Raw genomic sequence first — 14724 nt, 5'->3', positions numbered from 1 at the left:
TAATGAGTCGGTCAAAAACTTGCCAAAGAATTTCAATGGCACGACTACATTGGCAACGATTTGAAAACATTGCAAGAGTTTGCCTACAATTTCTGGGGTTAAGGTTACTCCCTCAAAAAAAAGCAATGCTGCAAATAATTTTAGTATCTGATTTGGTTATCACCTGGAGACTTTGGAGAACTTTCACATAGCCGGTACAAGCCAGTGCTGATTTCTACCCAAGGGAGTTTGTGATTGAAAGCATACATTAACCCCAGCGTTCTTACACACACACACAAACAGACACACGCACATGCACGCACACACACACACACACACACACACACACACACACACAAACACACAAATGGTCACGCTAAGACTACCTGGCCCCAGTCCCAATGGGCAGAGGAAGTGAGTGAGATCTCTTGAGTAAGTGAACGAAAAGGCCCCTGGTATATACACACACATCCACATACACTCAGTCTCCTTGTCCTGTCAGATTTCCAAATCGAATTAGGGTGTGCGTGTGTGTGTGTGTGTCTGGAAGCCATTACCTGGCATGTCTCCCCTTGCTGCCCAAAAACTAAAGAGGCCCCATATGGATCCTGCCATCACCTCTCTCTCTCTTTCTCCTGCTTTCTTTTGCCTTATTGCCTCTTTTATTGATCTTCGACATCAGTCCCTTTTCTCTTTTTATTGGCTTTTGCATCTTTTACTGATTATTCAGTTTTCTTTGATAGCCTGTCTGTGTTTAGTTGCTTCATTTAATTCTCTAACAGCTAACATTAACAGTCAGTTTGCAACTTTTCTATCAGTTGTGAACTATTCATAATCTGTTCACCATTGTGGGGAAATTAGTTTTGCATGTATTGGAAATGCTTGTATCACTATAAAAGAAGCTCCTCCACAGCTGCAGGATCCCTACACTGTGATCTTGAGTTGCGCCTTGGGTGCAGCTTCACCCTTCTCCTTGGAGGTCCAGACGCAGGAAGTTCTACAAAGGAAGAGATGGAGTCAGGTGACAGGAAGGAACCCCTGTGCTGCATTCCTCTCATGAATTCCACATTATCTCTGGGACCCTGGAAGTCCTCGAGCAACGGAAACACACCCATAACATTCACATGCAAGGCATGCATGCAAACACACACACACACACACTGTTGTTCCTCCAGCTACTCGAAATAGACCTCAATCTTATCCGCAACCTGAATCAGAACCTGTTACCTCACCTATAAGATAGCATCAAATGCTACACTATTGATTTCACAAGCCCCCTTTTTCATTTAGTCAGAGACATTTTAGACCAAACATATAAACAGTATGCTCCTGTTTATGGTCATGGTTTTCTTCAGCCTCATCCCTCGTATCTGTAAATACAACAGGGGGCAGATAGCTTAGCTGATCACTAAAGTGGAAAATGGAGTTACAGGTTGTGTTCACCAAAAACACCCAGACCGCCTTAACTTCATTCATTACCAAATATGAAAACTTTTGTGCTAAGCTAAACAGCTAGCCTGGTTAGCTACGACTAGATTCTCTCAGAGACGAGGAGGACATTAACTTTTCCTTTTACACACAAGTTTAGGAAACATTTTGAGTTTCTGTATGAATTCAGCGAACAAAACACAACACATACTTTAAAGGGGTGTTGGTGGACAAATCGTTTTTGTGCAGGCTAGCTGTTTCCAGAATTTATGCAAAGCTAACTGGCTGCAGCTTTACAGCTACAGCCTGGACAACACAACAAAAAAATGAAACTGTGGTCAACATTTGAGGGTGGAGTGATAAAAAATAGAAGTCTGCATGTACTAAGGGACATTTGTTGAGTTTTCTTTAGCAGATATATTTTCAGTCTGTGTTACAGCTGGATATACTGTAGGCCTGTTTCTCATTTGGGTGTTTGCAGCGCCTCAGTGGTCAGTGGTCTCTGGGCATGCAGGGATAAAGAGTTTGTGCAGAAAATAATTCAGACAATATTGTATCTTTGAGTGTGTGCTAATGTTTCTCTTCCTGCTCATATGGATGAGAGGGTGTGTTATATGTTCCAGGGTTTGTGTATGTGCCATTTGATTAACTCGCCAGTAAAGCCTGGGGTGGGGATACAGAGCCACAGGAAAGGCTGGAGTTTAATGAAACACACACACACACACACACACACACACACACACACACACACACACACACACACACACACACACACACACACACACACACACACACACACACACACACACACACACATTAAACATGAACTGCCCTCTGACATCAAGTCTGGGCTATTGTGTAATAAAAAAAAGCGAGGGAGAGCGAGGGAGCAAGAGAGGTACAGGAAGGGAATTTATGATTTATGATTCAATAGCACAGACTGAGGGGGAAATTTATGGTAGAAAGGGACTTGTGGAGAAACAGTCGAAGGAGGGGGTGCCATGAGCAGAGAGGAGGGAGGACGTGGAGTACCTCCTTTTGTGTTTCACTAAAGTATGAGGGCGTGGGATGTATATTGAATGTTTAGTATGAGACATCTTGGATCAAACTATTATTCATCGAGGACACCATATGTGAGCAGAAACTACAGTTAAAGCCATGAGGCCTATGGATACATGTCACTATGTCATGCAGTGCTTTGACTGTGGGTTACCCCTTGTGTTACAACAAAAACAGACCCCCAGCATGTCAACCAAAGACATTTCCTTTGGAATCTGCCCCTTTAGACCACCAGACCCCCTTTACCTGATGAATAAGGCAAACAGACTTTTTTGGCACAAAAAGCCCTAAAATAGTGTTTGATATGTAGATGTTATAAAATGAAAGATACTCTTCATGAGAACAACTGAAAGGTCAGATTGAGAAGTGAAGTAACAATCAATGTACTGCAGCATAAAATATTTCTGCCAGTGGACACATCATTGCTGCTGAGTACTGTAAGTTACAGTCGCCCTCTGCTGTAGTTTTTGGAGTAATGCACCCTTTCATGACCGTTGACCCAAGACATCTCTTCATTAGGCTGGAGCTAATTTTCTCTACTGCATAAGGAGCTGTCCATACTGCTGTGTCGATCAAGGTAAAAGTTGTGATTATCATTAGAAGTAGAGAAGAACTTTGACATCTAAAATATAACATAAATATGGTATTTATTATCAAATAACTTTTTTGGAAGCAAAAAGGAAAAAAACGGAATAATGACTTATAAATAATTAGATATATCGATTTATTTCAAGTTCAAGTAAAACATAAATCGTTAATTATGTTACATTGAAAGTTCTTCATGAAAAAAATCTCTGTCTGCACGAACCACACGTCACAGTCATGATGTCAACTCTTAACATGTTGTTGATTCAGGTCATCTGTCAGTGGTTACTTCAGGCTCACTTTTTATAGGATCGGTCAGTTGTGTTTATTAATAATAGTCAGTAAACATTAATCAAACAATCACGATAATTTGTTTGCATTTCAGCTGCACAAAACAAGCTTGCACAAAGCTTAATATAACTTGAACCTCAGCTACTCCATTTCACCTTACCATGACCATTATTCTTAAGAGGATAATTACCTCTAAAAGAGGGTTTCAGAATGGTATGTGACTTATTAGTGTTATAAAAGTATTATATTAGTATTTTGTATTATAAAATTAAAAACGAAAATGATATTTCCTCCAAGACAACAGTGGAGATGTTGGTTGCAAACTGACGTGAAATAATTAGGTTACATCTGCTGTAGCTGTCCCCTTTTTAAAGACATTAAAAACACTCAAGCGAAGCTTTAACTGTCAGAGAAAGGTCCGAACTAGGTAATATAACCATGTCAAATATTAACTGGCCACACTGATTAGGAAAAAAGGGGGCAGTGGGAATCAAACGGGTTATATTTTGTTTACTTGCATGAATAAGAACCTTGGGTGGGGCGTGTTTTCATCTGGACCAATAGCGTAGCCGGAAGGAGTTGAGTGACGTAGAAACTAACAAATGACTGACGAGTGCAGCTGGACAAACGCTACACGACAACACACAATTTCCCCCCTTCGACGTCTGAGGGCAAATAAACTGTGGATTTACCCGTTTTTTTGGACAATAACGCGAAGAAAAACTTACATTTCGGACACTACTTTGATTCGGGTGTTGGAGATTTTAAAAACAGTTTAAAAAGAAGTTTACCGTGCTGTTTTCTGGTGACATCTGGGACCGGAAAAGATCTGTTCCCCCCCCCAGACAGCTGGTTTGTGGATTCACCCCATTTGGGCTGCAAGTTGAGTGTGGTGAGTGTTGTTATTATTATTGGTGGACTAAAGGGGAGAAGCTTGCTGTAGTAGACTATACCGCAGAAAAATAAGGAGACCTTTACAAAAAAGTAGCAGCAGGGAGCAACAACATTCAAAATGTAAACTAAGATGGATTCACTTTTGTAGTTTTTTGTCTCTAAAGCGCATTTCACAACAACTTGCATCACTTTCACGACTACTATCACTGTTTTGTTCACCAGCCGACTGCTCAAGATGCAGCAAAAAAAACCAAACCGAAAAGCGCAACAAATAAATATATGACGAGAAATTAAACGACTTGGAGGTGTTCTACATAAACACATGAATTGTGACTGAGTACAGAAAGCTACAGGGGCATTAGGTTATATTAAATATCGGCCTACAAGTGTAGAAAGGTTAAAGTTTGGCAATAGTAATCTTTGCATTGTTTTGAGCATGGCAGGTTTAGTTTATCATTTATTATTAAGTAAGTCTCGCAAGTTAAAGTTAATTAGAGCACGAGTGGTTTGCTTATGCATTACTAATAGACAAAAGTTGACTTATTTCCGAAGCCACGCAGGCATTTGTTTTTGGTGGACCGAAGAAGTGAGTGCAGCGCTGCTGTGGGCGGGGCTTGAGTGGTGTTTGTTCACAAGCTGCATTCAAGTACCCATCGTAAGCCAGGTTTTTTGTATAATGTAGTGACGTGTAGTATTGATAAGATTAAAAAACTTCATTGGTAGTCTAATTAAAGTGTTATTATTGTCTAAAATAATTAAACTTTTTTTTCAAAATGATTCTTTTTATTTTGCAAGGCTTAGTATTTTACGATGAAAAAAGTTGTAATTGCAGCCCTCGTAGTTTAATGTAAAGCAGACGATCCTTCTCAATTGCTAGTACATTATGTTCTACAAACAAAAACTTAAAGTTGACTAATGCAGAATCAAAAAAGGCAATTAAAAAAAGCTTTTCTTAACCCATTTTGTAAGACTATGTAAGGATCAGTCTGCATGTGCTGCTGGCAAGTAAAAATTATTTAAAAAAGATGTTAAAGGGACACCTGTAAGTTGGTGTTTGGGTTGCACTGACCATGTACAGAGGCTCTAGTCTACAAAAAGCTCTAGGCTTTGGTTAAAGATGTATTTATTATTATTTGTTTTTAAATAATGATGCAAGACAATGCAATACAAGTGACAGAAGAAGTTGAGAATTTGAAAAATATGTGTTAACATTTAAGACAGTATAAACAAGAAAAAACGGAAACAAACAGGAACTAATGACAATGTTTTTTAGGGCTGTGCTTTGTGTGTACATGTAACCAGAGGGAAAAAATGGAAGACGAAAAAAATATATAAATATATAATAATAAATCTAGTAATAATAAAATAACAAATATAATACTATATACTACTGTTATCAGTAGATATTGTGTATTATGTATTAGTAGAGACAACAGTAGATAGTAACACTAGTGGTAATAAAAATAATGATATCAATATTAATACTTTTAATGGTATTAATAGACGTAATATTGGTTGTAAATACAAGCAATATGGTTTCTAAATAATAATAAAAATCGAAATAGTTGTGTTATTTTCATAGACATGGTGTGATTGGCTATTAGCAGAATATATTTATTATTGAGAACGACTGTAAAGATAAGAATTGAATAATTCTGACGCTCTTGAAAGAATATGAACGCAACTCCAACCCACGTGACCGAAGCAGCTTTTTTTCTACCGTTTAGTTAGCACAAGGTGGCTAACAGGATTTAGCGAGCCTTGAGCTACCGTTGCATCGCAGCAGCACAGAGTAAATCCTCAGGCGAGAAACGACGGACGCGCACAGTCTTCACAGCTTTGTGTGACGTTACACTTCAAATTGAACACCGAGAGCACAATGCCAGGTAAATTAGACTCCTAAAAGAAACCCCACCGTGAGTAAGAGAGTGTGTTTTGTAATGTGCTTGTTTTGTTGATGCTGCCATGCTGTTAGCAGCGCGTGCTAGCTTTGTTTGGCCCTCCTCAACCATCCCAAAAAACGGGGACGGAGTTTGACCTCGGGTGCCGTGTTTGTGTGTTTATTAAAAAAAGAACAGCGTACAGTATCATTTTTAATTACATAACTCATTTTTACATTCGAGCAATTCTCACGTTGACGTCTCCCCCGAAGTATCTCGACCACCTAAGCCGTTCTTTGTTGTTGCTGCTGGGATAGCTTTCACCTTTAGGCCCGTTTCATTGACAGCACAGCTACTTAGCATTACCTCGGCTAAAAAACCATCCAATCCCTTTTTTTAAACCAACTTTTCCAGGTAGGCCCAGGACACCTGGTTTAGCAGGTTAGCACCGAAGACGATACCTTACATAATCTGTTATGTAGCGGGGTTTTATCCCGGCTTTTAAAGCGGCTTTTAAAAGCGCCGTTATTGTAATAATTGTTATATATTTATGGCTCTTTGCGCGTTTTACATTGTTTTTTTTTATTGCTTCCCACATCGTATCAATTTTGGAATATTTATTGCACAATCCACGGTTAAAAAAACGTACATGAAGTATGGTGGTGTTCACACCAGCAGGGCGATCTGGCATTTCCCACGTGTGGAGTTTAAAACACTCCAGAAATTTAAGAATCTGTTTTTTATTTTCATGCTGGTTTTACCTAAACTAAATTTGTAGTTATCAACATCACGTTGACGATTAAATAATAAACGTGCATAATTAACTTGATGCATGAAGGAAGCTGCTCTTATGAACATTTTAACTCAATGAACATAATTGTTTGTTTGTAAAATTGCAATCTTTGGGAACATTTGCTGTCACAGCTACAACAGTCTGTTTTTGTTTTAAATTTGATTTTGGTTTGATTTCGCTGAGATTGCTGCACCGTTTTAATTCAGTAATGTAGCTGACAAAGACATTGTTTTATGTAATAGTAACCATAGAAGAAGTTGGATATTCTGAGTCATCCACCATGTTAACTCAAAGCTTGATCCAAAGGTGATTGAAGTTGGTTGAAGTATTTCCACATCCACTTACTTTTTTTTTTTATTAAATGTAAAAGTCCTCAGGTTTGTTTCCTCTGCGTTATGTTTTAAATGCATCTTTGATTAACCTCCCACTTTGTACACATTGAATGTGAAGACTTTAGATGTGATACGAATACAAAACAAAGATTATGAAAATCACACAAATGTTTGCAGTAGAGAAATTAATCTTCAATGAAGCAAAAATAAACATTCACAGTTGACTTCTGTTTGGAGGAAGACTTTGTTTGAGCCTGGAGATAATAATCAAACATAGAGAGCAACTGTGTTGAGTGTTTGAACACAACAGTAGACCACTTGACTCGACTCATCTGATCATATACACACATATTTATTTAACCCTCTCCAGTGTTCATCATCTTAAAAATAACCATCTAAACGCATCAAATCCCACTCTGCTCGCAGGCTCGGTGGACACTGGATACTAAATATTACATGGTGACCAACAAAGGGTTACACAACATGAACGTGTCAAGTGCTACACTCGGTACATAACGGTTCAGTGCTGTTTCCTCCATTCATTATGCTTCACCCGCCGCACATTCTTCAGCCGCGCGCTCGCCGTGACTCGAAGCTGTCATGGAATCGATTATCAGGGCACCAACTCAAAATGCTAAAATTCAGCTTTTAACAGTGTTCCTCCTTTTTATTTAATTTTTTTATTTAAGATGCCTGTCTTGTCTTTCGGGGGTTTAGTTTTTCTGGTTTTTAAGAATCTGTAGTATGTCTACAGATCCTGTCACACGCTCGAGGCTCAAATCTGACCCTTTAGAGAAAATAGCCCAGAAATGTATGAAGCATTTTAGCACACCATATTAAAACCAGTCTAACTTCTATGTACGTGTACTTGACCTTTCACACGTACAGATCTTAAGCCTACTTTGATTAATTTCTACCTCCATGCTGGATGCAACTCGTGTTCAGTGTTCCACAGCGGTCTGATTTTCACCACCTTGTTTTCTGAACACCTTGAGCATGCTAACGCCTTGCTTAAGTAGTCTTAAAAACAGAAATTAGACCCGTGATTCAAATGTTTTATTTCACTGGCGAGACAAGCAGACGCATGTCCCGTCAGTCCTGCTAAGCTACGTGGATTATGCATGTTTGTTTGAACTGTGTGTGTGTGTGTGTGTGTGTGCGCGCTATCACTGCGTACAGTGAACCGTCAGATTGGTTCACACGTGTTGATTTTGAGACGGCAGCAGCAGGATTCTCAGGATTTTGAAATCCACTGGGAGAAGCTGCTCGGAGTCTGGAAGTAAGTGAAACGTTGCGATGGTGTGTGTGTGTGTGTAACAGGCTGACCCTTGGGCTGTGCACACACAGATTGGTTGAGATCAGCGTTTTCCTTTTTTTTTTTTCTTTTTTTTTTTTTTCCCCTCATCCCACCGAGAGCCTGCAGTTGAATCATGACTCGTCTGTTGGAGCTGGCTGCCAGTCTGATGATTATGTCATTATAGTTGGCATTTCTCATCAGAGCAGGAGTCTGTGGCTGTTACAGGAGATCTGTTTTGTTTTTTCACAGTTAAATGTGATTTACTTATGATGTGCCATCTTTTCACGTTTCACCATATTTTCCTCAAAGATGAGACGGTGATAAAATGTAATCACAGTGATGCGAAGCACGTCGGGGATGAAGCTCGTCCTGAAACGAGGGTGACCCATGTGTTGGCTTTTACCCACGGATGCAGAGTTGGCATGATTTCCATTGGACAGGAAGGGAAACACCGGCGGTTAGCTTGTGCGAGTGTGCAGTGTAAACACTACATCCTGCAGTGAGTGTGCACAATCAGACAAGGCTGCTGACTTTACCTTTAAGGATCTGATATTCTCCTAGTTTTCCCCCTTTTTATGTTGTTAGTCTTGAGAGTAGCTTTGAATTTTTTGCAGCTCAAATAATTCCTCTGATTGGCCAGCTCTCTGGAAGAACGATGCAGGTCTGCCTGCTGAGGAGGAGAGAGCGTACATCAGAGGCCTGAAGCTGTATCCTTAATGTTTTAGTTTGATGTCTCGAAACGATCTCGTATTTTACACAACGAGCCGTTTAGTTCACTCGCCAAACTAATCCTGCCATCAACTTTTTCTCCTTTCGCTGTTCCTCTAAAAAATGTGTAACACAGTTAACACAGTTTTTCGTAGTTCTAAGAAGTGTTCCCCATGGTGGTTAGTTCTTCTCCGGGAGCTTCCAGAGGATAGTTCCCCAGAACTGTTCAGTCCAAAAACACCTTTTTACTAAAAGACGCCTTTTTAGGTTTTTATATTGAAATCAGAGATTGAAGCCCTGATCAGTCCCAGATGGTTTTTTTATTATTATTATTTGACTGCACATGAGCAGTGAGACATTTCCTCACCGAGAATCGGGAAGAAATGACCAACTTTTTTTTTTTTTTTCTTCCCTGACTAATCAAATCCATTTGTGGAGTACACACCTTCAATGCTGCAGTTTAATGCGACGTGCCAAAATGTTTTCTCACCGTCGCTCTCGTCGATTTGTTTTCTGGGCAGAGCCGGCTGAGATGAGCGGTCCAGAAGTGGCCAAGACTCCGGGAGGTGGAGCACCGGGCAAGGAGGGAAAGGAGCCAGTGGCCAATGGGCACGCAGGAGAGGGCAACGATGCCAACCCATTCGCTGAATACATGTGGATGGAGAATGAAGAGGAGTATAACAGACAGGTACGTGCTCAACCTGAATGTCCTATAGACACAACTGCAATCAACCATTGTTTTAAGAATTGTTTTTTTTTAACATGAATATATTTTACATCCATTTCTCCAAAAACATTTGTTTTACGCCGGTGAGACTATAAATCTGATTTAAATGATGAATCAGTTATTTAACTTTTAAATGCGTTTTGTATTTTTGAACACGAGTGAGACTTCTTGTTTGTTTTTCCTATCTTTGCAGTAGTGTGACACTGAGGTTCACTGCAGCGAGCAGCAGGTTAAGAAGTGAAAGGACGACTTTTAGTGTTTAAGTCATCTGACTTGACGTCGTCCGCTCTTTCTGCTAGCGCTCGGTCTCGTCCAGCGACGAGGAGACGAGGACTTGCACTCAGGAATATTTCATCTGTTATCACTTCAGTTAAATGAGTCGATTAAACAGCGCGTCACGTGGAAGTCAGTAAATCAGGTGTGTGTAAGCGCGTACGCCTGGGTGAAGATATGATGAGTGATGTGGGGTGTGGAAAATCAAACATGAAAGAGAGTAGCGTAGCTCATTTGGCGAGTGCTCTTCTCTCTCCCCCCCCCCCACACAATGAGGAAGTGAGTCCTCCCCTTATGGACCAGGAGCCCAGGTGCTGACCCAGCTGCACCTTCTGACACCTGAAACTCACAGACAGAAATACAACAAGCAGAGAACAGTCGGAGTCGTCACAACAATCGTTTGCTCATATCTGCTGAACTTCCTTCAGACTAAATATTAGCCGACATAAGAGCCGTCGGCTCTCTCTTCTTTGCCAAAAACATACGCTGGGCCACTGTACTAATGCCAGCGTTATGGAAACAGTCTGACATGTTTATTGTGACGCTGTAAGACGCCCCACTAGAACAAATGTGCTCATAATTCTTTGTCAGATGTAGAAATGTCTCTGTTGGCCAGATGCGTCTCTACACAGAGGAAGAAAAAGAAGACGCAGATACAATCAGAGAACAAAGACGTCGAACCGTACACGGTCGTATTCACGTTATGCACGCGCCGTAATGTCACAAGTCAAATGTCTGCCTGCATCTGAAGACGAGTGAAGTCCAGTTTTGTTTGTTTGGTGCTGAATTCCCTCAGGGATCTATCATTAGATTCTGTGTCTTTTAGTTAGTCAATAAATAAAGAACAAAGGACACACACACGCCCCTCCCCCTTCTCCTTCTCCTGCTGTATACATTTGATTCCAGATGTCCCTGAATTAAACCTGCAGTGAAGCATTTGATTGAACGCCACCCTCACTATTCTCCTCCTGTTCCTCGACACACGCTGATGCTCTGCCGTTTCATGCTGTTTTAGTTTAACCTGTTTTTTTTTTCTCAGCTTCACTGAGCTCACGTCCTCTCAAAAAAACTCCCAGCTATGACTCGCTGAGGAGGGAAAAAAAAAACAAGGTCAGGTCACCTTTGCCTGCCGTGTGAACACATGATCGATAACCAGTTTAACAGACGTGTTCACTTTCTCTGGGCAAAGTAATAAAGACCATTCTGCACTGGAGTCAACACGTAGGAGGACAGGCCCAGGATGAAGGTCGTTTTATGATTCAGTTCAGTTGATATCGTACTGATTGCGCCTTTCTGAGGTTGTCTGGGACGTAAAATCCTTCTTCCAACTTAATGCAAACCATCTCTGACAGAGGACTCTGAGACTTTCCAAGCGCGCCCACATTGTTCTTGTTCTGTCCCCAGAAAGTTTGCCCCTCTGGTCTCATCTCCCCGTCTCTCTCTCTCTCTCTCTCCCCCCAGGTGGAAGAGGAGCTGTTGGAGCAAGAGTTTTTGGAGCGCTGCTTCCAGGAAATGCTGGAGGAAGAGGACCAGGATTGGTTCATTCCTTCGCGTGACCTAAACAACCAGGGGGTGGGGCAGCTGCAGCAGCAGCTCAATGGTCTGTCCGTCAACGATCACCACGGCAACCTGGAGGAAGTGGCGGTGAGTCAGAGATGCACGTAACCGCTTATTCAGCTTGAACTGGGATTGGGGATTGGGTCTTTTCTTTTTTTTAGTTTATTATTTTGCTTCTTTGAGTGGTTTTTAAAATGAGTGATTTACTGCTGCATCGAGCTGGATGATGCAAAGTGTTCAGAGGATTCAGCTTATGGTGCAGCTGTGACATTTAAAGGTGAACTTGAGGGTCATGCTAGAGCAGATAAAACGTTGATATGTACCGTGCACCACATGCACTCTGTACAGTTTCCTGCTTTGTTTTATTTTTTATTTTTTTCCTGATCCTTGATTCGCAGACATAACTTCTCACTGTCTCTGTCCTTCTCTCTCTTGTTTTTTTTTTTTTTTTTTTTTTCTGCAGAGGAAGAGCATCTTGAATCCTGAGGCGAAGGAGTTTGTCCCGGGGAAGAAATACTAGGAGTCCCCCTCACCCCCATGGAGCCTCCACACGTGCACAAACACACACACACACCTGTCCTCACATACTCTCAGAGACTCTTGCGGCCAAGACCGCACACACACTGATTCCTACGCACACACGCATGCACACACACATCTACACACTTGAAGTCAGTGGCGTGCTGGCAGGCCCAGTTGGGGGGTGGGGGGATTTCTTTTTTCTTTCTTTTCTTTCTGTTTCTTTAATCTTTTTATTTCCTGTTTGTTTCTTGTAAACTAAGGGACATTGGGAACAGGGGTGGGGGATGGGTGTAATACTAGCAACGCCCTGCTGCGGGCGCTAGCTCATCATCGCATTTCAGATGACATTGTTGACGTTTACAGAATACGCAGAAGTCCGCGACGCCCCCTTAGATCTGTGGCAGCTACCAAGGAGTGATGCCAGAAAAACTTCAACCCAAAACATAAAATTTTTAAAAAAATAAGTCATGCGTGTAAATTAGTTTGCTGTTAAATTTCATTAAATCCCATCAGCAGTAAACGGAGGAGTTTCATTTCAGAGAGGTTCGATAACGACTAACGGGGGACTTCATGGGTTTCTGCCGCTGCTCTGTAAAGTCATTACTGCAAGTCAACAGTTTGCCGATGATGATGTCATAAGCTTTTATGACATCACAGCTCCAGTGCATCTAGAAATGATGTTTCCTATTTTTATGTGCAGAGGCTCGTTTCAAACCAAATACAGACCCCCCCCCACCCAACCCCAACCCCCACCCCCCCACGCTTGTTTTAAGTGAGCTGAATGGACAGTGACAGCTGTAATCATGGCGTAGAAATTATTTTTCCAGTTTGTGTGGAAGTCCATGTTTATTTTTGTCCGGCTTCTTAGGAAAGAAGCACGAGTTTCCAATCCTTCGTCAAGTGAAGTCAAGCAAGAAAATCCTTACGGTAGAGGGAAGGTCAGAGCATTTTGAACCTTTTACGAAACTCAGTTGTCATCTTTTTTTTGTTTGGCGTGGCTTCATCCTTAAGTTCAGTTAGTGGGGTGCAGCGAACGACCTTGTTCAAGGGGGAGTATTTGGTGTGGAACAATGCCACTGCCTCTTTCTGCCGGAAAACTTGGTTTTGTCCAGCATCAGATCAAGTGTCCATATCCAAATCAGGTTTTCAAGTATCCTCTCCTCTTCTATTTTTTTTTTTTTTCTTTTTTGGTAAAGTTTTGAGGACGAGGCATTTGTGTCTCTACTGGGTACAGTAACCTGTGGTGTCCATTCAATCCTGAATGCAGGAGGAAATGTTAGTAGGTAATATTGCCTCAGCCATTCAAAATAAAGCAGTATCAAATGGCTGACAGTATGGCTTCCTTACTTTCCTCTTTTTGTAGGTTGACGTCTTTGAGGAAGTTCCTCTTTTAAACCATAAATTGTTGTGGTATGGCTTTCCTAGAAGCATTGCCCCACGGTGCAAAGTATAATCTCCGTTAAATTGTGAGCCACTAGGAAAACATTGTATATGTGAAGATGTCTTTTAGGAAACTCGGATTCAAACCAACAACTATCAAATATTTTTTTTTCTAGTTGTCTAAAAATACAGAGGCAGTATTGTCATAAGAGAAAATCTTGTGATGTGACCGTTCTTATTCATGCCACTGTTTCGATGTGGTATTGACAATAATGTTTTTTGTATTTCACTGCAGCAGCATTAAGGAGACACTTGTGCAACTAAATCAGGATGGTCCGGAAGGTTAAAGCCCTTTTTGTGGCTTTTCCAGTTTTTCTTTGGTCAGCGGAGGAGGCCGAGTGTTTTCTTAAAATGTGCAGTAGAAACAGTCAAATGTTGGGTCAAATTGAACTTCCTCACACAGTGTTGGAACACAGATGTTGAATGGCACCCTGGTGAAGCCATTAGGAATGTCCGCCAGGTGGATTGTACAACATGAAATCATTTTTGGTGATTCGTTTAGATGAGTTAGATGACAGAAGCCGTTGGAAAAAAAAAAAAAAAAAAAGGTCCAGAAGACACAGAGTATGAATTTCATTACAAACAAAAATAATGAAAAAAGATGAATAAAGATGTTAAAGACAAATGCCCTTGTGTCATGTTTCATTACACTAAACAAACTGAACATTAACACAGGTGCACTCGTATGTGAATCTACAAGTGGCCTCCTGCTAAATTAAAGGGCCAGTGACGACATTTCTCCAATCATCACAGAGCGTAGCACAATTTAAAACAAGTCTTGTTTTAAATTGTTCTTCTGAGACCTCATTCTGTAGACCGATGAGCAGTACATCTTTGGTTAGTGGAAGAAATGTCATTTTAAGAAATTGTTTATAATTTTGCTCTATCACCTGAATACGGTCTATAAGTCAATCCAAACTACCAAGGAATAATAAACGAGAGGCCAGTTAAACCAGTAA

The 14724-nt window shown here is 40.9% G+C and overlaps 1 protein-coding gene across 2 annotated transcripts; it reads left to right on the top strand.

The window, feature by feature from the left end:
- Positions 1–3963: 3963 nt before the first annotated feature.
- On the top strand, positions 3964–14390 carry paip2b (poly(A) binding protein interacting protein 2B). 2 transcript variants are annotated; one of them, XM_079371410.1, is made up of 4 exons: positions 3964–4234; positions 9768–9934; positions 11708–11890; positions 12267–14390. In XM_079371410.1, the coding sequence occupies exons 2-4, from the start codon at positions 9779–9781 to the stop codon at positions 12321–12323; spliced, it is 396 nt and encodes a 131-aa protein (XP_079227536.1). In that variant the 5' UTR covers positions 3964–4234; positions 9768–9778; the 3' UTR covers positions 12324–14390. The 2 variants fall into 2 exon arrangements, with proteins under 2 accessions (XP_079227536.1, XP_079227535.1); XM_079371409.1 differs by lacking the exon at positions 3964–4234 and adding an exon at positions 5958–6122.
- The last annotated feature ends 334 nt before the right edge of the window (positions 14391–14724 follow it).

This window comes from Symphodus melops (genome assembly GCF_947650265.1).
Source record: "Symphodus melops genome assembly, chromosome: 20".
Classification (NCBI taxonomy): domain Eukaryota; kingdom Metazoa; phylum Chordata; class Actinopteri; order Labriformes; family Labridae; genus Symphodus; species Symphodus melops.
This window is presented reverse-complemented; position numbering and strand designations above follow the sequence as displayed.